The sequence below is a fragment of the Ambystoma mexicanum genome, chromosome 3q (genome assembly GCF_040938575.1).
Source record: "Ambystoma mexicanum isolate Mex_15411 chromosome 3q, UKY_AmexF1_1, whole genome shotgun sequence".
Lineage (NCBI taxonomy): Eukaryota > Metazoa > Chordata > Amphibia > Caudata > Ambystomatidae > Ambystoma > Ambystoma mexicanum.
The window spans coordinates 183,277,095-183,300,256 of NC_090926.1; the positions used below are offsets into that span (position 1 = coordinate 183,277,095).

Here is a 23,162-nt window from a genome sequence, read left to right on the forward strand (position 1 = left end):
CAGCCCGCACCCCCCCTCAACCAGTAGCCCCTGCACTGTGCCTCCAGGCCTAGTGCACACTTTGGGGCTTTATCTGTAGCCCTACAGTCCCCTGCCTACTTGCACTTAGCCAGAGCCGCGTTGCCCTTGCTGCACTTACTCCGCATTGCTGCCCTGATTACACTGCTCCCTTCCCTCCCACGGCACTTCCCCCCTCTGCCTCCCACTTGCGTCCTGCACGATCTGAATAACCAGACCTAGTAAGATAGTTTGTTTTGTCCTCCCTCTGTCTTCCCAGTCTTCACACGCCCAGAAACTCTTGTACAGGCGTTATAAATGACTTATTTCATATAAACATATGGACTCAAGAATGTTTATTTGAAGCTGTGAACTTACAAATATTACTATGGTATTGACCGAGAAAACTAACTTTTCAGGCAAAAGGAATCTGGAATCCATGCTGAGGTATGACAAGGAAGATGAAGGAATTTAAGGATCCTGTAAAATTAAGTTGGTACAATCAAATCTTCGTAGTATGATACTGTACTATATTTTAGGGCGATTACTAGGTTTTCTTCAAGGTGCAGGATTTAAACAAAGGTATTTTGGTGAAATGAAACCAGAAAACAGACACAGTTTGAATCAGCTTTATTTCTCTTATTCTGTGTTTCCATATCCCATAGCACCTTGGCAATGTCGAAACAGGACACAAATGTGTTTGCATTTCATTAACATTTAAAGCATGAACCTACTTCACAATTTTAAGGACAGACAACAGGAATAAACTAGAACAGTGGACAAAGAAGAAGACAGTTTGTTTCACCAAAGTTCCATCATATGGGGCGAAAATAAAATAGGCAATGCCAAGGAAATCAAAAATTACCAAGGAGGAATACGTTTGTGAAAGTGTACCTATGGTACAAACAAATCGGGAAATTTAAATATCCTCACCAGTTGGAACTATTTTTATCTGCGGCTTATCAGCATTCATTAGTTTCACATTTGCAATTTGTTTTCTTAACTGTAGCTGCATAAGAAAAACTCAGCTAAGACTGACATTTCAACTTGTCAGGGTAATTTCCAGATACAAATTAGCTGACAAATGTGCTCCTCCTAATTGCAAAGTAAAAATAAAAGAAACTAAAAAAAAAAAAAAAAAAAAAAAAAAAAAAAAAAAAAATCACAACACACCCTTCAAACTTACTTCCTGAACCATCAGCACTAGGGACCCTCATGAGAAAATTACCAAGCTGAATTTACTGTGGTAGCATTCTACAGGAAGTCCAGACTACATGTAATGTACAAAAAAGTAGGCATCAAGAACCAGTAAGGAAAGTTTAAATCGGTTACATGTGAGAAGAAATCAAAGATTAGAAACAAAGTTATACTGCATTACCATCGTAATTGAAAATGCATAAAACCTACTCTGCGATTATTCCCCTCCCTACCCTCAAGTGCATTTTTCTTGCATCGGTCTGCTAAACCACCTTGTAGTTTAGGTATTTAAAAATTATCTGTACCCGGTACTGTATAGGTCATCAATTTCCTCAAGAAAACAGCAAAGACTGTGGGCAACTTAAGCAACGCAGAAAGGCAAGACAACTACAGTAACTCTGATGAACAAAGGACTTCAACTGCTGCTGGTCTGCCTACACAGCAATGCCGTCCATTCTATACTTTATTTACTCGCAAAACTCATGCCAAAATTGAGCAGGTACATACTATGCTACAAACAAATCAGAATGTAGTATACCACATAATCCATTGCTCATTAAGCTAGGAGACAGCTTACACATTCTTCAATTTCTTTTTTTAGTAGGCTGTGCAGTCTCAATATTGGTAGCACCTAATCCCACAAAAGCAAGTATAAAGATTTCTACAATCTTTGTCACAGACATTAAAGAAAAGCTTCAAGGAACTCTTACTGCTAATGTCAAAATCAGGACGCAAGATGATGCCTGAAACAAAACCAATCTCCACAATTAATGTAAGTTATACTTACACCTCTTTAGTCAGTAGAATAGAAATTGATCAGTCACATGCACAATTTTAAACCAAGGTTAGCACAGGCTTCAATATTTGAAGACACTAGCATTAATACATTTGGATTTTTGAAACCTCACAAATAAGGAGTTGGTGAGATTAAAAACGCAGTGATTAGGGACACCCGACTTTGCCTGAGAATACATCTGAAGAATATGACAGTTAGCAGCTAGCCAAACTAGGCTATGTGCTTGTCATGCAATATATGGAGTACTGCAGGAGAAATGTATCTTTTTACACAAGTTTTCACAGCCTTTATTAATTTGTCAGCTCCAAAAATGAAAAACAAAAGGCCCATAGGGGAAGGGGGAATGCTAACATTAAATTCTTGAAAACAAGAATCAAATAAATACTTTAGTTCTGGGGAGAGCCGTCAACCTCCCATTCATTAGAGTCTGCTGGAAAAGCCAAACATGTCACATGTTTAAAGGCATACACTGTACATAAGCCATAATTTGATGCAGAAAAATAAACTATACACAACTGTAAAACAATGCTTCCCTCTCAAACCTCAAGTTCTGTCATTATCTTAAATTTCTGTAAGTTACAATAAATGAAAAAATGTTTTACATCTATTAAAAATAAAAATTACTTTTATACATGTTAGAGATACTTAAGTACTATCTTGCAAGTGAATTTTATTAAATGCACTGCGTCAAAAGTCTGCTTTCTTGGGTCAGGATTAACAGCCCAGGATTGCAGAATCAGCGCAGCAGATACCTTGAGGGCAACTGCTTACAAAGAACACAAATTCATCCTCGAGATAGCCCACAAATATAGCACTCAACTAGTGATGGGTCAGAAGACACCTTTACCACAGACCTGGCCAATGACATTCATTAAAACCTTGTTCAAATTTTGTGAAGTTAACATCCACAAAATCAAGTAGCATTTTTTCCATGAAATGGTTTTCTGAACTAAAAAGGAATTAAAATATGCTACAAATTAAATGCAAAACAAAGCTAGTTACGCGAGTCGTGCATTGGACATTTCTAGGTTATTTGTAAAAATGAAACAGTAAATCATGAAAATAACACTAACATGAAAGCTTCTCCTGAAGCAGCCTATTCATTATAAATACTATAATGCTACCTGGCAAAAGATTGAAAAATAGGTCACAGTGATGTCATTTAACCGTCTATTTCAATTCATTTTTCAGGTTAACATTTGTATATATCCACAAAGAAATGTACTGTATATACAAACAACTGAATAGTCTATACTTGGCGTTACAATCTATATTACTTCACTTCTAAAACCCTTTGCACTTTGATAACTTTTGGCAGATTAATGCAATATGGTTTTAAATTCGCCTAATGATTAGTTGATTGTAAACCTTTTTGATTAGTGCACAACTGAGTTGCAATTTAGCCAACATAAATATAAAATTACTTTCAAGTATCTAACTTACCAGGTCATAAAAGAATCCTAAAAAAAAAAAAAATGCAAAAAAAATACGTTTTCATGGGCACACTTACACATCAAAACAATTATTTTAAGTTCTATGGGCAAACAAACAGTTAAATGTCACATGAAACCCCATTTTGCCAACACAGCAAATGTGATTTACTAGAACAGACTTGAGGCCAGAGTAACAGAAGATCAGAAACCATTCAGATTACAGATCTAGAATCAACCCCTTCTTTTACAACTGATCACACCAGCTTTGTAAAAGGACTTCCTGTGTACAAAAATGTTCTCAGACCAGTAATGTTTAATATTTGAAAACCTGTGTCCATGAGATGCAAGGGTTGGAGAAAAGGGTAAAAAACAAAAACAGGAGGTCGACTGAATATCCCATGTCTTTGCCTTCAAAGAGTTTCTAAACATACACGATTTAATACTCTGATAAATAATCAGATATCCAGTAAAATCATACTTAAAAACGTCTCAAATTAATAATGCTCAAAGGAACAAAAAATGCTCATAACTACAAACATCTTTCTACTATAGTAGTACATTCAGTTTCATCATTAATCAGTGACTAAGTCATGACATTAATAGTGTCCGGCCACAATCACACACACTGGACCAGGCCACTCAGTTCAGAGATCAGCTTTGAAATGCAAAGCCATAACGGCATACACATCCGACGAGCAAAACCTTAAATAGATTTAAAAAAGTAATTTCTAATTTTTACAGAACTGCTTATTTCGCAAAAATATTTTCTTTCCCTCTACTACCACGAGGGGTTAGTAATCTTTATTTTTTGTCCCTTCTCCCTCCCACTGCATGTTCTTAACACCAAAACTGATTCTTCGGCAGGAACTTCTGCAACTTAACATTCAAACTAAAAAAAGAAAAAAGAAAAATACCAAAAAATAATATATATGTATTTATATCCAAATTGGAATCCTCCAGCATTGTAATGACTTCTTAGAGATGAACTTCGGGATCCAATGTTTCCTCATTTTCGGCAGATTCAGTGGTTGCTGCTGAATTTCTTTACATTTTAGTCTGTTGCTGTTAATCAGTCCACAGTTAAAGAGTAAATAAGAGTTTAAATGTCTATTACTTTGGTGATCTGGGTGGCACATACTGTTCCTTGCCATTACGTCTATTGGCTCCCTGAGGCGATGGCCTGCGTCCAAATGGGCGCCTCTGTTCCCTGATTTTACCAGCACCCCCTCTGGGATTTACATTGCTTCTTAGTCCAGATGGATCCCTAACACGTCCATCAAACTTTTCATGTGATCTTTCCGGAGTAGTCTCGGGAGTACCACTGTCCTCATTTTTGGCAGACGGCGAGACATTGGAACGAATCTCCCTCAGTGGTTGTGTAGGAACTGGAGACTGATCCTTTGGTGGCTTCTGGCATACTTCAGCATAGCTTAGTTTCCTTGGCTCCTTGACAAGGACAATAAACAAGTGTTAAAAACTCAAATTTCACTTAAATGGCATCAGCACACATTTCGCCAAATTAACACCAATGTATACAAAAGCATCCAACAAGAACTTCTAGTAACCAATTAAACATCTAATACAAAAAACATCCATTGCGTTTACCTTCAGTGTGAGATGGTTTTCTTGAAAAAGTGAAAAATGTGACTATGTTAGTGAATTACATAAAACATTTTGTAGGCTCACAATTATTGTGGCATAGCTTGATAAAAAACCACCAGATGTTCCGTTTAAGATGGTGCAGAACGTGCACAGTAGCGCCATTGGTGGGGCAGCTAGAAAGCAGAGCTTTCCTTTTGACTTAGCACCAGGGTTATCATTGCAACTTTACATAAGTTTTAAAATCCCTCTAACATTGATCTTGAACCAAAATTGATGCCCTGAACCTTGAGTGACTTATGAAAAAGGTCAATGCCCTAAAAATGCTCCATACCCAAAAGGCTAAGCCCGACCAATAAATAGCATTTCCCTCTGTGTGAATGCCTATGTAAAGACAGAAGTTACTTGATGTTAGGGAGAATTTTCATTTCTGTGCCAATTCTCTTAAACCTTAGAGACACCCAGCTCTTTTGCTGGACTGAGGACTTTTTAATTTGAAGCCTGGAGTGAATGAGACCTTTTTCTCACTCATGTGTTTTTACTGGATTTGGATTTTGTGTTTTTTGGAGTGACAAACGCCATAGGCACCTGCTTTCTGTATGGTGACACAGCACCTTCAGTGCAGTGCCACTGAGAAATCCTTTCTCTTAAGGTTTAAATACCTTTTCTTCGGTGAACTACAGTTCAAGAAGAGTAAAGTGAAACTGACTTTAGTCACCTTTTCTCTGTGTCCAGCACACAGCATCTTAAGTGGAGTGCTGGGGGGTTACTTAGTAGCCCCTTCCCCTACATTCTCACGTAACATTTTTATGTTAGCCTCACTATTTTAAATGGCTGGGGGCAGTGGTTTACATTTTCCTACCATAGTGCTTTACTACCACAGGCTAAACCCTCAGCTGCAGTACAGCACATATGGGTGACCATTTTGTCAAAATGGCCCTAGTCTTTCTCTCTCTCCCCCCCCCCCCCAATGTTTTGTTGGCAAGGTCTTTCTTGGGTTCTACTCTGTGCGTTGAGCTCGGTTTGAGCCCTTTGTTCTGCCTTTGGCGTGCTACAGACCTAAAACCCGCCCCTGGCACCAGTAGGTCCGGAAGGACAGGATATGAGGGAGGGTCCCGAAACTCCCCTGTCCTTTGTCTCTAGGAATGCCTGAATGCAACTGGTACTTATTGGCCGGCTGGCTGTCCCGAGGACAGCCACGGCTGTGTGATGGACAGCGTAGGCTGTGCATGAATGTGAGAAACCTACTTAAAAGGAGAGGGTTTTGGAACTACAGGCAGAGTCGATCACTGGGAGAAACACCTGACGAAACCGTGAATGAAGCTCACTGCAACCTCCTGGACCTTTGAATTGCCCGGTGAAGCCCTGCTGCTGTGCTGACCTTTTGTTTCACCTCGATCGAGAAGCTCGGGACGGAACAACTTCCCTTGGGCTAGTATGACCAATTTACCCAGAGACTAACTCCACTGGAACGTCATACCCTACTTGCTGTGCTTCTCCGTTGCTGCAGAAGCCCAATGCCAGGGGTCGAGTGTCCATAGTAGAGTGCAACATCGCCGCAGAACAAATCTGCTAAAGGCTCCAGGAGCCTCCCAAGGATGTTCCAGATCCAGAGTGCCCTCAGCAGAGTGCAGGAGTGAGGGAGCAAGGAAAGTCCAACCAGTGTGTTCTGCATCAATGCTGTTTGCTAAGCGATGAAACCGCGAAGTGCTGCTGAACCAAAAAGAGCCCGGAGCTGCAAACGACCTTCCCGAGTACTACCGCAGGAGCCCTCCAGACATCCTCCCTCTTGTCCCCACAACTGAGGCTCAGGAACCAGCCTCAAGACGGAATCCAGCTGGACCACTATTCTTCTAACCAGAGGTACCGTTTAGGCTTGGGGTACTTACCATATTGCCTGTATCCACACTTCGCTTGGGAATTGCATTGGCTTACCTTTTTTGAGTGGATTTCAACTCCCTTCTCAAAGGTTTAACAGCTTGTGACCCCACAAGTGATTTTTCGGAACGCTCTAACTTTGTGCAAGACTTTTATCCAAGAAGTGCATCCGATCCATAGGCTGTGTCCAAATGACTTTGGCTGTCCTGGCTCCCTAAAGGCAGTCTTCTAAATCCATTGACTTTGATATGGTTTGTCCCTTGTAGGTGGTAGCTTGTATACTGGTACTGCTGGGAAAGGCTCATTTAGACTTCATTGGAGGATTCAGTTGTCCTCACAATGAATTCATCTCAGGGTGTAGGAGTACTGTATGAAAAAGTAATTTTAAAGTAGATTTGAATTGTTACAGCGAATTGCCTTTTTAAAGAATGCTCATTTAAAACGGTTGTTAAATAACTATTTATAACTGAACTTTAATGTTACTTGGCTACTTGTATTTACGGATTTCAGTTGTACAGCTCACATTTGTCCCTCTTGAGAAAGGACTGGCTGCTCGGTCACACTACCAACTTGTGTAGTACAGACCTATACCAAAAGGTGGGTTACCCAATACCAAGCAGATCATGTTCAGTAGTCTCACCCAGTGTGACTGCACCAATTCTTTCCCAACCGTTTAAACAGTAATACATATTTTTGTGGCGTATCGATTTAGTGTGATATGCTAGCCATAATTATAAGGTAAGATTTTAACTTTAGAGCTAAATCTACCCCAGAACATTTTGCTGGACTGGTAGATTAGTTTTCCCTATAACTCAGTGACAGGAACCTTTTTCCACACTCGCAGATCCTTTTACTCCTTTCATGGTGTCATTTTTTAGACTCTCCATAGTGTCCTTTTAATGTTATCGTCCGACAACTTTTGGTATATACCTTTGATTGTTAGATTGCCCTTTGGCCTCCCCTCTTTCTCTGGCTACCCTTGTGAGAACTACCGTTCACAGGGGTAGAATTCATATTTCTAGCCCTTCTACATTTTGTTAGGGTAAACCAGCACACCCCACCTTATGTGGAGTGTTGGGGAGTTATAATGTATCCACCTTCTCACAAGCACTGTAATAAATATGTTACAGGGCCAAGCTTACCTTAAATAGCTGGTGGCAGTGAGCCTTTTTACAAATTTGGTGCACCTTTACCGCAGGACGTTTTCACAACTGCGGTAAAGGCACCGATGTGTGCCAATTTTACCAAAATGGCTGCAATCTTTTTTGCCATTTATGCTCTTGTCCCTTGTTGGTCCTTTGTGCGATTTCCATCTTCGCCGGGAGGCCTTGGTTAATCGTGCCAAGGCTCCAGAGTGTTTGTGAAGGTAGGAAGCAAGTGAGGAGTCAAAAATGCTGCAGCCCTTTGTCTTCCAGCCTGCATACGAAAATACAGTTCAAACAGAGGCTGGTTGTCCGAAAGGGACATTCAATCACCCCTCAACCCCCAGGTTTGAATGTTGCATGTCCGTTCGATTGGCTGGGTTCCTGCATAAACGTCAGATCCTGGAAGGTGAAGAGGTAGTCTACCACTGGACCTGAATCCAAATAGAAAGATGAAGAAACCGCAGCAAAGATGATTTCCAGCGACTGGAGAGCCTGCTGTGTAACCAGAGCCTGCCGTTACCCTTCCTCACAAGCGACCTGGGGACTGAAAATGAGGACACAGAGCCTAGTGAGATACACTGGACTCCTGACCACCTGCATTTGGAGCCATCCCACATCGAGTTATGACCTTGCAGGGCTGCAAAACACAGGGCCACCATGCAGTGCACAGTCTTCCAAATCGAGCGGAAACCTTGGTGGCATCCTGCTGGACCCTCCAGAGACGATTACAGTCCTTGAAGGCCCCTCACTAGAGTACTGGCCAGATTTGCAACGCAAATCTAATCAGTGATATTGTCTTCTTCTGGCATCCGACAAGGGCGCCAAAACCACAAAGCTGCATCAAGCCAAGAACAAACAATTGCCTGAGACTTCCCCGATAATTCTAGTGACAAAATCTCTTCCACAGTCCGTCTTCATGACAAAGGAATTTATCGAGCAGGTTTTTCACTACAGATCCTGAAGTCACCCCTACTGCAACTCTTCTGTGCTGAGGTACTGTGTTGGCGGAGGTATTTACCTACAGTAAGCTTTTGTGTTTCCAGTGCAGCTTTTGGTTGTTTCTTGTGATTGGGAGTCCTCTCATCTAGTACATCCGGGCCCACTGCGGGTTTCAAGTCCTTGGACCCTTTCAATCTCTCTAAAGTAAGATTTACTTGTTTGAACAGTCTTCCTTAGGAACTCAGACTTTTGCTACTTCTGTGCCTACCTGAATTGTCGGTTGGACACTAAGGACCTAGTGATCCCACTTCTGCCACTGAGAATACTCATGCTTTAAGAATAAGTTCAAGACGTCATGAGGCTTGGGCCCTTTGCCTTGAAAAGAGAACAAGTGTTTAAAAGTTCACTTACCTGTGAAAGAGTTGGTTGGTAACCAACTAATGGTGAGCAGTTACAAAGGTCCTTACCTTGAATGTGTGTTGTGTCATTCTGACAGCATGTAAGGTTATTTTACTCACCTGTAATTTGGTTGTGGCGGTTAGGTAAGAATTGGTGCAGTCACAGTGTGCGAGACTACACACCATTTATCTGCTTAGTATTAGGTAACCCACCTTTGGGTATAGGTATGTACTACACAAGTTGATAGTGTGGCTGAGCAGCCAGGCCTAGCTCAAGAGGGGTAAATGTGAGCTGTATACCTGTACAATTTAAATTTGTAAATACAAGTAGCCAAGTAACACTTCCACTCAATGTTTGTTATAGTTATTTAACATCAGTTTTAAAATGAGCATCATTTAAAAAGGCATTTTATTGTAACAATTCAAATAAACTTTAAAATTACTTTTCAGAGCTAAATCAAGCTAGTGGATACTCTTTGGATCTGCTTCATACACTATTCCTACACCCTGAGGTGACTTCAATCACAAGGATAGTATTTGCATTTAACTATCACACCAATACACTTTTGTAGACTTAGTTGCAGAAAGGAAAGGGTTAGGGGAAATAAAAATGTTAGAACAATTTTTCAGCAATTGTGAGGACAAATGAATCCCCCAATGAAGTCTAGATAAGCCTTTCCCAGCAGTACCAGTATACAACAAAGTACCACCTATGAGGGACAAACCGTATCAAAGTCAATGGATTTCGAAGATTGCCTTTTAAGGAGCCAGGACAGCCAAAGTCAAATGGACACTGTCTGTGGATCGATGCACTTGGATTAAAGTTTTGCACAAAGTTAGAGAATTCAGATAAATCACTGCAGCGCCACAAGCTGTGAAACCTGTGAGAAGGGAGTTGAAATCAACTCGAAAAAGGTAAGGCAAACAAATTCCCAAGTGAGTAAAGTGTGGCTAAAGGCAATAAGGCAAGTACAGCAAGCATAAACAATGGTCCAGCTGGATTCAGTTTTGCTACAGCGGTGCAGACCCTGGTTCCGGAGCCTCAGTCGTGGGGGACAAAAGGGAGGACTCCTGCAGCGGTACTTAGGAGGTAGTCGGGAGCTAAGGGGCTTTTTTCGGTTCAGCAGCACTTCGCGGTTTCATCGCTTAACGGCACTGATGCGGATCTCTGACACTGGTCAGGCTTTCCTTGCTCCTTCGGTCCTGTACTCTGGATCTGGACGTCCTGCTTCTGGAAGACCCTTAGACTTCTGGAGCTTCTAGCCGGATTTGTTCCGCAGCAGCCGTTGCACTCGACTACAGACACTACCCCTGGCATTGAGCTCCCAAAGCAATGGAGATGCACAGCAAGTCAAAGATAGTGGTTCGTCTCAGGGTTAGTTGGTCCCACCAACACAAGGGGGCGGGGGGGGGGGGGGGGGGGGGGGGGGGTCGGGGGGAGTCGTTCCAGAGGAGCTTCTCTATCGAGGTGAAAAAAGGATGTCAACACAGCAGCAGGGCTTCACCAGGCAATTCAAAGGTCCAGGAGGTTGCAGCAAGCTTAATTCACAGTTTCTTTGTCAGGTGTTCCTCCCAGTGGCCTGTAGTTACAACACCCTTGCCTTCTCAGCAGGTTTCTCCCATTCATGCACAGATTAGGTTGTCAATCACAGAGCAGGATGGCTGTCCTCGGGACAGGCTGAAGAAACCAGTGCTAGAGGCCCTCTTTCGAGACTGCTGTTGAGATATCCCCGATCAGAGTCCTGCCTTTCTTCACCATACCAAGGAATCTAGATATCGGGTCCATCGCTGCTGTCCAGAGGAGAATCCAGCCAAACACATTTCTTCTAAGGTACTGTGGGGTGAAACGATATTGCTTACCTTAAACCAAGCAGTGGCTTCGGAGTGTTGGAGTAGTACGCAAAGGTGTCTAGGGCGCCCACTTATCTCTGACCCAAGCTGCTGGTTTGTGTCCCTTTTGCAAAACTTAACAGGGTCTCAAATGTTGTGTCCATTCTTCTAGCATCCTTAAAGATACTGAAAGTATCCACAGGAACTTTTGCTGGTCTGCTGCTTCGAAAGACTTACACAGTTTGGGACTGGACTTTTAAAAGTGTTAACTTGAGCTAAACCTGCCTCTAGAACCTTGAGCTCTGCTACGGTTTGACTAACCAACTGTTTTCCTTCCTAAAAGATTTCATCTTATGTGGTTTTGCTAACTAAATGCAATTACCGTATATCTTTGTGGCCAAGTGCACGGTATTACCGATATGCTAACACTGACATTATTGTCCAACAATTGGGACTGCAGGCAACTAAAAACGAAGCAGTGGCCTTAAGTATTCCGATGTATGTTGGTTACATTAAACATTCCTTGTGTAAATATATATTTTATATACATTTATTGGTATAAGTGTTTTTGATCTGCTACATTAACTGGGTTCAGTGTACTTACCCTACAGCTCACAACCTACTCTTATGATGAGCTTGACTGCTCTGCCACTCTGACAAGGCTCAATGCGTAATATAGACCGATACTAATACTTTGGGATCTGTATATCATTGGGATAGTTGTATGAAGTCTTACATCAAGTGAACTTTAGGAAAACTTGACCAAAAATAGGCACTGGAGGATCCTTGATTGGAGTAACATGGCAAACCTCCTGTGCCCCAAGAAGTCTCTGCAGACCTGCATAAAGGTTGCCTTCGAAAGGAGTGACGGATATTGAAAACCCTGTGCTGCAAGTACGGCTTGCTGGCTATTTGATTTAAAGACTTCCGAGTCTCATGCTCTCCACCATTTCAAGTATGTAAATACACTGCTTTTCCAAACATAACACAGCCCTCTATCAGCTTGATAAGGGAGGCCTGCGTATTGGGTTTGAAACCGGAGTTGTACTCTGCCAGCTGTCGCAGCGGCGTACAAAGTATTTGGGGTGACATGCCGTTCTTGAACAATGGCAAGTAGCTTTGACTTTGAAGGTTCAGGAACACCATCTAGTCCGTTTTGCTCAAGGCCCCACTGGACATCACTCAAGCAGGCAAGCAACGTGGTGTTATTTGCAATTCTGGACTGTAGGCCGCAGAAGACTTAGTCCTTTTGCCCAAGGCACATCATTTCTTACAGTTCATATCAGGATGAGTCTGCGCTGATGACAAATGAACGCCTGCACGCTTCCTGGTTTTGGGACCTCCAGTGAATAGGAATAGAGTGTGTGCTAATATAATGGGGGTTTGAAGGAGGTCTGACATTATCAATACACAGGTTAACGGCCCACATCAGGGAGAGCATGAGTAAAGGGATGATGCGCTTTTTTATAGAATTATAAAGAGCGATGGACTGCCATGCTTTTTCTCTTTGAGGATTGTTAGGCAGAGTTTGCATGCAGTACCCTCTGGGACCACTACACCCAACTAGGACTACAGGTGTAAGCAAAACCAACCTTTGGTACAAGTCTGTACCACACAGTTTTTTGGTAGCCAGCTGAGCAGCCAGGCTCATCAAGAGAAATGTGAGCTGTAAGGGTGTTCCACAGAGGTCTATAATTACAAGTGTTCAAATAGACTCCTATACTCAAGGTTTCTTGGTAAAACAGTCTATTAGAAAACATTCACTAAAAGGAGGCAATCAATATCACAAAGATATTCTACAGTACTTCACACTGCCAATTTCGGAGGCATTTAAACTACTTTGAAGGAGGAGCAAAATGGCATTCAGAGCATTTGAAGTAGGAGCAAAAAGGCATAAGTTAATAAAACAAATAGAGTTATTCTTAAAAAGTGCAAATAGTTTGATTTCACCAGAGGAGTTGGTCCAATGCAAAAAGTAGGCCTCTATCAGTAAAAACGGTTCTGGTAGTTAAACGTGTATGTATTTGCCACGGTTCCCAGTAGTAGTTCATAGAAGAAAGATGCATATGTCGAGTCACAAGCTGAGTAGGCCTGCAAATTGCCAAAGTTTCACACACTTTCGCAGTGAGGCAAGTCCTCTCGGTCGGATTTTCACAGTACCTTATGCTGAAGAAAAGGATACAGCTGAAGACTTCAGTTCCTGGCACTTCCTGCAGATCTCGTCGTTCCTGAGCCTCAGTCGAGGGGACAAGAGGGAGGACCTCAGCAGACTCCTGCACTGAACGGGGACTGGTCACAAAGCTGGCAAACTGGCAAATCTTCTATTCTAGTAGCTGTCTTCAAGCACAAACTGGTGTCCTTCTCCCTGGCTATTCGGTTTCCTGCAGCACTCTGAGGAAAATACAACCAGCTCTGAGAATGGTATCCAGGTGGCTTAAGAGTTGATTGGTCCCACCAACTCAAAGGGAGAAGTGGTCCATGAAAGGGTTCTCTGTTGAGATGAACTTGGCGATTCGAACCTGCAGCAGGGCTTCACCGGGCAAACCAACAGTCCAGGAGTTGCAGCGGCCGTCCTCTTTCAGCTCGTGTTCAGTTCTTTCTTGTTCCAGTGGTTGACTGTCTTCCAAGTGAAGAGACTCCTTTTAAACAGTTTTCTCCCTTTCATTGCAGCCTAGCAGCAACTCCCAGCAGGGGGGCTGTCCTTGCCAGACAACCAATCACGCCAGAGTGCATTTGGGTCTCCTAGGAGACTAAGCACTGGGAGTTTCGGGCACCTCCCTCACTTCCTGCCCACCCCAGACAATCAGGCACCAGAGGCGGTCTTCAGTCCTGAAGCCCGCCAAAGGCATAGGAACAAAGGGACCAAACCTAGTTTGGCGTGCAGAGAAACTCTAGAAGGACCTTTCCAAAAAGAAATGGCGAAAAAAGAAGACCGGGACCCGTTTAAACAAAGGAGGCTCAGACACCACCTTGAAAAACATGGCTCCTGCGATTTAACGCTACCAGTGTTCGCGGTCAGGAAACATCATGGTAGTTTGTTGCAAAACCACTGCCACCAGCCATTCTGCAAGTAAAGGGTAGCACTGGACTGCTAGACATAGGGGATACTAGGTAACCCCCGCAGCACTATTGAAAGATAGGGTGTGCTGGGTCTAGGAATTTAAAAAGACTAGTAAAGTCAATTTAACTTTATTTTCTCTGCGACACAGTAGTTTATCCCAGAGAAGTTATTTAAACTTTGGGACCGTCTGAAACTCCATAACCAAAGAAAATAAACAGAGAAAACAAACAGAATTAAAAAGTTCAAAATCTCAAAGTTTAGCAAAAGAGCTGGAGAGCTCCAAGGTGGGAGGAATTGGCACAGTTTGAGAATTCTCCCTAACAAGGACACCCTACATAAAAATCAGTCAGGCCCTACTTCAGTGAGTATCTTGAAATTATACACCACCTTTAAGAATATTGTTGAAGAGCATCTGGTAATCAATAGGAGAAGCGGCTCTGGATTGTACAACAGGTGTGTCATCTACAAAGAGGTCGTCGGGATCTGCATCATGAATACGAGTAGTAGGCCAAGCCCCCTAATCAGTGACATCCAGCTATGCATCTGGGTCTTGGGAGGCAGGATCTTTAAAGTCGTCTCCCTGGTCTGCGACATAATGTAATTCTTAATGATCATATTGATCATCCTGAAATATAGTCCCCAAGGGATCAGTTACAGGATGTACAGGAGAGGTAGAGTGGAAAACTGGGACAAGAGTTTAGGTGACTTGAGGGGACTAGGATCGTCAAACAAGGGAGGTGACCTTTTACGGGTATTCTCCTCAAATAAGTGAGAAATCAATGAACCAACACCATTTCTATCCATTCCTCAAACCTAGCCTTAGTCTAGGTCCCTGTAGTTGGTGTAACCGGGAGTGGGAAAGCTAACAACTAGAACAGGTGCTTTAGAACCATGTAGGGACTCCACAATAAGGAAGAAGCCTGGACCCCTGATGTAAAACTACATGAGCCTGGGGGCCAGAAACCTGGGAATCAGGCTGTGATACTGTCTTGGCTAACTTCTCCCTCAATTTAGGCTGTGTTTTACCAGATGATGCGCGTTTCAACGTGTCAAACAGGTGTTGAAGATTAAAGGGGAGCACCCTGGGAAGTCAAAGACTTTAAAACATCTGCGAAGCGCAGAGGCGGAAGCATAGAGGGTTGTTGTTAGGTCAGTTTTTCTGAAGTCCAACTAAGGGCTTACTAAAACAATTCAACTGAGGCAGTACAAGACTCCACTCTTAGTATAAGGCTGTACCACCTGCGTTTTAGGTAGCATAGGCAGAGCAGCCAGGCTCATTTTAGGAGGGAGGATTGTAGAATCAGTACAAATGAAATTGTAATACGAATGGTCCAAAGAAACACTATGTACAAATAAATTATTTATTTAAATAGAAGGTCCAGATAAATTTAGGGGTAAATGGGTACTATCACACAATATATGCAATCATAATTATCAAACCACTATGCCATCAGTTACACAGACCAAAGCATAAACCTTATTTATTTGGAACACCTAACAGTAGTTCTAGGGAAGTCACTCCTTTTCATATACATTCAGTATATGCCACCGATTCTTGGGGAGTAAAGGTTTCCTTTCAGTTTAAAATTGAGTAATTCAAGGGTCATAGACCCTACCAGTTGTACAGTGATACTCAGTAACAAATCACATAAGTTAACTGGCCAGTATACGTTTTGTGAATAGTGGAACACTTATTATAGGTACAGTAAAAACCTACAACTACTTTTGTGATGACACGCAGTTATACTAGGGGAGTGATATATGGCATTTGTAACGCGCCTATACACAGGTGTTTCAAGGCGCGACGAGGCAGGGAGGGGGGAACAAGGGGAAGACAGACAACGATCCTACTAGGCCAGGTGTCATTTAGATCGCGCAAGTGCAGGGGTAGGGGGAAGGGAAAAGTGCAAAGGGGGGGCGGGAAGTGCAGTACAGGGTAAGTAGAATAAAAAATAAATAGGGCCAGCTGGTGGCAAGTGCAAGGTAAGTGCAGACAAGCGCTGGGAAGGGGGGCTGTAGGGATACGGAGACAGTGCAGGGGTTGCCAGGGAGGCAGTGCAAGTGGAGAGTGGCTGGGCCAAGGACCGAGGTCGGTGAGAGTGGCCCAGGTGCAGGTCCAGTGCAGTTTCAGTGAAGAATTTAGCAGGGGAGAGGGAGGGAGAAAGCAGAAGCAAAGAGGAAGGTTTTGAGGTGCTTCCGGAACCGGAGATGGTCCTCAAGTTTCAGGGAGGCAGGAAGGCTGTTCCAGAGGGAGGCCCCTGCCGCCGAGAGAGATCTACCCCCAGCTCGTTGCTTTGAGAAGCAGCTGACCCTGAAGGAGTTGGAGACAGATGAGCGAAGGGCTCGGGAAGGAAGATATTTAGGAAGAGAGAGTTGAAGGTATTTAGGCCCCAGGCACCAGAAGGCATTGTGGACAATGCAGAGGGTTTTGAACTTAATCCTCGCAGCCACTGGGAGCCAGTGTAGAGATTTCAGTCCTGGAGAGATAAGGTCCCTGGGCTTGAGGCCAAGGAAAAGTCTTGCAGTCCTGTTCTGGATGAGTTGCAGAGGGCGGAGAGTGGAGGCAGGCAGATTAAGATAGAGGCTGTTACAGTAGTCCAGCTTCGAGAGAACCAGGGCTCGGGAGACAGTGAGCTTCTGGGGGAAGGAGAGGAAGGGAAGAATACCTCTGAAGAGGTGCAGCTGGTAGTGTGACTTAAGAGACGTCAGATATATGAGGAGAGAAGGAGTGTGGAGTCGAAGATGACCCTGAGGTTTTTTGCCTTGCAGGTAGGAGCAGGAAGCGGGCCAAGAGAGGCTGGCCACAGAGCTGCAGGGAAGGAGGGAGTGGGTGTGCCGATGATTAAGATCTCAGTCTTACTGGCATTAAGGCAGAGGTCATTGGCGGCACACCATTCCTGGATAGCAGACAGTCAGAGATGAGGGAAGGAGAGGAGGCGACCGAGGGTAGCCTGAAAATGAGCCTAAGGATGTAAGACATGCATTACTTGCCCTAATAGCTTTTCTGATTGCATCTGCTTAGATTCACATGCTGTGCATATAGTCTGACATCAAGTGGTAATCGCAAAGTATTGCATCTTGTCTTTCGAGGATCAAAAAAGGGACGTCGACATGGGTGTGCCTGTAACACTATCTGTGACATGTAGCATACCCAAAATCCCTCACGCGGTGAGGTCCCTCTGAGTGTATTTATTCTGCCGTGAGGGAGCCTTATGACTAAGTACATAAAGAGAAGTAGTAGTAAGATGTCTATGTTCCTTCCATCCGCGGGGGGAGGCGCATTTGAATCCAAGCGGATACAATCATCAGACATGCTATTACGGTGAGTAATGCGTGTTTTCTGATGCTTGTGAATCGGCTTAGATTCCCATGCTGTGCATAGACTAGCGAGCAGTATTCGAAGTTGGAGGAGGGAGGTGAGAAGGAACAGTAGTGAAGAGATGTCTTAGTACCGCTTGTCCCACCTGAGAGTCAGACCAAGAGTATGTATCTAGGCAACAGTGTTTTGTAAAGGCGTGTACAGAACTCCAGGGTGCCACCTTGCAAATTGACTCGAGAACGACATTAGCAATGCATGCTATGGAAGCCCCAGTGCCCCGCATAGTGTGCTCTAGGCTTGAAGGGCAGATCTCTCGTGGCAAGAGTGTAATGTAACTGACACTCCACTTAAAGATGGCTGATTGAGAGACAGAGTCCCCTACCAGCCACCACTGAGACGAAAAACTGGTTTGTCTTTCATAGTGGTGTAGCCTTTTCCAGATAATTAATGACTGCCCTGCGCACATCCAGTGTGTGTAGGCTTCTTTCTGCCACGTTAGTGGGGTTCTGGAAAGAAGTAGGTAGTTCTATTGATTGGTTCACATGGGACTTTGAAATGAATTTGGGCGCAAACCGTGGGCGAGTGTGCAGAACCACCATGTCTTTGTGGATAGTGAAAAAAGGGTCTGGAACTGAAAGGGCCTGTAGTTCACCAACCCTTGCTATAGAAGTGACTGCCACCAGGAAGGTTGTCTTGTGAGTGCTTCAAGGCTAGCATTATCCATAGGTTCAAAGGGAGATCCCATACGTCTGGTTGGTACCACATTTAGAAATGGGGGGATGAAGTCTCTTAACCCCTCCCATGAAAGCTTTGATTACTGGGTGTTAGGCAAGATTGTATGCAGTATCCTTTGGAAGACTACAGCAACCTTGACAACCTGGCAATAGGAACCCAACCTTTGGTACAAGTCTGTACTACACAGGTCGGTAGTGTGGCTGAGCAGCCAGGCTTATCTCAAGAGGGGTCAATGTGAGCAGTAACGAGTAGCAGTTATTCAAATAAACACACTCAAGGTTTCTTGATAAAACAATATTTTTAGTCAGTTGTTTAAGTCTTCTTCAGAAGGGAAGAATGTATATAAAACTTCTAATACACACTTCAAAATACACCCTTAGTTTCTCTAAATCAGAGGATACCCATTGCGGATGGCACACACACTTCCTAGACCCTCATGTGACTTAAATAGCTAGGACGCTATGGACATTGATTTATGACTGGTACATTTAGAGCTATACAGAGTTGTACGAGGTTGAGTGTCTGTTTAATGGGATTGATACTTCATGCTTAGTCAGTATTGTAAATATGTTCACCTTATCCTTAAGTGACTAGATTGACATGAGGATTTTGATAATTTACCACCTCTAGTTTGACCAACAACCAGCTTCCCGAACTATCAGTTCACCACTTAAGACCACCAGAGAGGGTTAACTTCTTTCCACTCCTACTCTCACTTCCATTTTCACAATCAGATAAAACAAGATCTGGGGGACACGCCACTCAGCTGAGCGCTCTCTAGTAGTCAGGTTATATAGCTTAAAGATGTTTAAGGAAACCAATGCTATACATCTCTATACATTAGTAAATGGTTTTGTCTCCAGTAAACGATCACTGCTAGGTATCTAATCATAATGACCAGGTGTGGACAGTTGCTAAACGACCCATGCCTGTAGGCTATATAATCTACATACGTTCATTAAATGTATTCTGTTTACAAGCTACACTGACCGGATATGACCAGTTGAGCACCATGAGGTGATCTGTGACCTTTGTCACATTTGAGTCCTAGAACACGAGAGAATTTAGTTGAAATTCAAGCATATCAATATTTGACATTTCTCATCCTACCACTTGGTAACCTTCCCATGATTCCATTATTGTTTTGGAACTTCTGCATTAGGGTATATACACAAAAAAAATGGTATTCCATGTACTGTAGGAGTATAATAGGCCTAGAGATTATCATGTAGTGAAGATTACATGTATGAACACTCCAGTATGTACAGATTTGTTGCTGTGGGTATTCTGCCTCTATGGATCCATTGTTTAATTCAAATCTAGATTTTTTTTATTATAAGTTTGAATGTACGTAACTATGACATCTTTGTAGGATATTCATTTTACAGTTCATTCAGGCTCCAGATGATTTAGTCCTCGAAACGTGTCAGCCACAGAAAATGGATTTGCAATTTTGCTTTGTACAATATGGTTTGTTTGAAACTATAACTGACTGGATACGTTTTTGATGAATAGGCTCATTGAAACAAAGTCCTTTATCAGAAACCCTGACTGTATTTTACAGCATTTGACACTGTGCAGGTGATGGGAGGATTCTAATTTTGAATCATCTTTTCTTCTTTGCTTTATGTGGTGGTTTTGTGCCAGGATCACAGTTCCTCCCCTGCACCTCTAACCTCATTTTATGAATTAGTTAAACCATTGTAAAATCTTATTCCTGAATATTGGTGTGCACCATTATTCCTTATCCCTAGTGTGGCTGAGCAGTCAGGCTCATCTCATGATGCGTCAATGTGAGCAGTAGGGGAGTTGAACAGATTCACAGTGACAAGCATCCAAATAAACACTTATACTCAAGGTTTCTTGATTAAACAATCATTTATTTAATGGTCAGTTTGAATAAGCCTTCTTGAGAAGGGGCAATATAATAGTCAAACAAATGCACTCCAAAATGCACTTAATTTCTCTAAATCAGCAAATGCCCATTTGGCATGGCGCGCGCGCGCACACACACACACAGCACCACCCCCCCCCCTCAGGTGACAAATAGTTAGGCCACTGTGAACATTAATATATCACTGGTACATTTAGAGCAATACTGAGATGAGTGTTCAAGTAAAGATGTTTCAGAATAAGACAAGAGATCACACAAATATTCTGAAGCAGATAAGTACTTTTGAACCCGCCAATGCAAAGTAAGTTAACCCTTTCCTGGACGGAAGATGAGAAACAGAGGAGAAGAGACATTCAGGGAGCCAGACCAGCCAATGTGAATTGAGCAAAAGTGTAGGCGAGCTGAAGCACTTCTTGCAGGTAAGTAAAGGTCTTGTACAATGTTTTAGAAGTCTTTGTAGAAAAAGTAGAATCAATGTAGGGCCACAAGCTGGGGGGGGGGGGGGGTTTGAGGGGTAGAAGATGCAAACAACTCTACAGGAGCAACCAAAACAAGTCTCAACTGAGAACACGTAAGGCTGTACAACAGGTAAGTCCTCATGGTTTACAGTTCCTTTCTTTAGAAGAAATGGTTCCAGCTGGCTCCTGTTCAGCTCTGTAGATCCTGTTCCTGGGCCTCAGTCGTGGGGACAAGAGGGAGGACTTCTGGGGATGCCTACACTGCAATACGACGGTCAATTCCAAACTTCAATTCACCAGCACTTTGTGGTATCAGCTTCTTGCGTCTTAGCAAATAGCACCATTGCGGATACCTCACTAGACCTTCTGCACATCTGGGGTCGAGCACCATGACGTGGCTCAGGCTTGGTCAGTCCTGCTTCAAGGGAGTGCGTAGGATCTTCCTGAGGGTCAGGCCCGAACTTTAAAGCAATGCACTCGATTTGGTGTTCCTCTCCCTGGCACTTTGGTTCCAGCAGCAGCAGAATCAGCTTCAAGAGGATGTCCAAACAAGTTCACTTTGGAGTTGACTGGTCCCACCAACTCAAGGGGAGTAGTGGTCCTTGAAGGGTTTCTCTAGTCTAGGTGAATTCTGAGTTTCAGCACAGCAGCAGGGCTTCCTTGGGCAAACCAATGGTCCAGGAGTTGCAGCAAGCGTCTCTTCAAAGTTCTTTGTATTCCTTCATCCAGTGGTCGATTGCCTTACAAGCCTAAAAGCCTCGCCTTTTATGCAGGTTTCTCTCATTCATTCCAGCCTAGCAGTCAATCACACAGTAGGGTGGCTGTCCTTGCCAGACAGCCAGCCAATCACCTTTGGGTGCACTCCAATAACCACAGGGATTAAGCACAGGGAGTTTCAGGCACCTCCCTCACTCCCTGCCAGACATACTGGAGCGAGAGGCGGGCTTCACTCGTGAATCCCGCCAAAGACCAAATGAACAAAGGGACCCACCCTGGTTTGGCGCGCAGAGTAAATCTCAAGAAGGACCGTAGAAGCAAGAAATGGTGAAAAAAGACCAAGGCAATTTTGACAAAAAAGTCACCCATGGGTGCATTACTGCAACTGCTATTACAGCCCGCGGTTAAAACACAATGGTAGTAAAAAGTAAACCACTGCCACCAGCCATTAGTTGTAGAAACGGTAACAAAAATCTTACATGAGAAACTAGACAAAGGGGATACTAAGTAACCCCTCCAGCACCCTATTGTAAGATAGTGTGTGCTGGGTCTAGAAAGTTACAAAACGTAAGTAAAGTTAATTTCACTTCACTGCTCTTGGAAACAGTAGTTTCACAAAGAAGGTATTTAAACCTTCGGGAAATCTAAGACTTCCCTGTGCCACTGCACTGAACGTGCCGTGTCTCACAATGCAAATATGATGCCTATGGAGTTTGTCAGGCTCCAAAGTCAAAAGAACCAGAGTCCAAGTCACAGGGAAAATAAGAGTGGGAAAAAGGTCTCTCTCCAGGTTAGAAATTAAAAGTCCTACAGTCCAGCAAAAAGAGCTGGGGGTCTCTAAGGTAGAAGGGAATTACCACATTTCTGAGAATTCTCCCCAACAGACTCCCACAGGGTTACTACATACAATCTTGCCTAACAGTGCTCTTTGCAAGTAGCTGAAACTGCAAAGTGTCGCTGATCCGGAGTGTGCCCATTGTTGCCGCCAACCTTCAAACCATAGTGCAGGAGTCCCTAGGCGTCCTTCCTCTTGTCCCAACAACCGAGGCCCAGGAACAACCGGATCTGCACGACTACAAAATGAACAGAAGCCAGCTGGAATCTTTTCTTCAGACTCAAGGTACTGTCTAACTAGGGTTACTGTTAGGGAAGATTTTCATAGAAATGGTAGATCTTCCAGACCTGGGTCAACCCCAGAACCTTTTGCTTTACTAGTGGGATATTTTTCCTTAATACCTCTGCGAGTGGGAATCTTGCTCTTTATGGGTGTCATTTTTACTCTCCATATTGTCTTTTTAAAGCTATCCTCTAATAACTTATTGGCAAAAAGTGCCTGCTGCTGGGTTGCCCTAGGGGGTCCCCTTTTTAAACTCTGGCTAGCCTTTAGAGAACTACAGTTCCCAAGGGTAGAAAGGATCTTTGGATCCTTTTACATTTTGTTAGGTGAAACCAGCACACCCCACCTTATGTGGAGTGCTGGGGAGATACAATGTATCCCCTTTCATACGAAAACTAACATTGTTACAGGGACAGGCTTATCTTCAATGGCTGGTGGCAGTGATGCCTTGTATTAATTTGGCGCACCTTTACCGCAGGCTGTGTTCACAGCTGCAGTAAAGGTACTGAAGGGTGCTCATTTTACCAAAATAATTCCCCCCCCCACCTTTTTTCGCCATTTTATAGTGTTCGTCCTTTCTTGTTCCTTCCCCTGACATCTAGGGCGGGACTTTTTTGTGAGTTTTCCCATCTTCAATGGGAGTCCCCTG

At 43.4% G+C, this 23,162-nt stretch overlaps 1 protein-coding gene across 1 annotated transcript in view; it reads right to left on the reverse strand.

The window, feature by feature from the left end:
* Positions 1-610: 610 nt before the first annotated feature.
* Positions 611-23,162, reverse strand: part of LARP4 (La ribonucleoprotein 4) — a 615,863-nt gene continuing 593,311 nt past the window's right edge. The window contains exon 16 of the mRNA XM_069653450.1: positions 611-4,869. Coding sequence (XP_069509551.1) covers positions 4,534-4,869 — 336 coding nt within the window. The 3' untranslated portion in view covers positions 611-4,533. The remainder of the gene's footprint in view (positions 4,870-23,162) is intronic.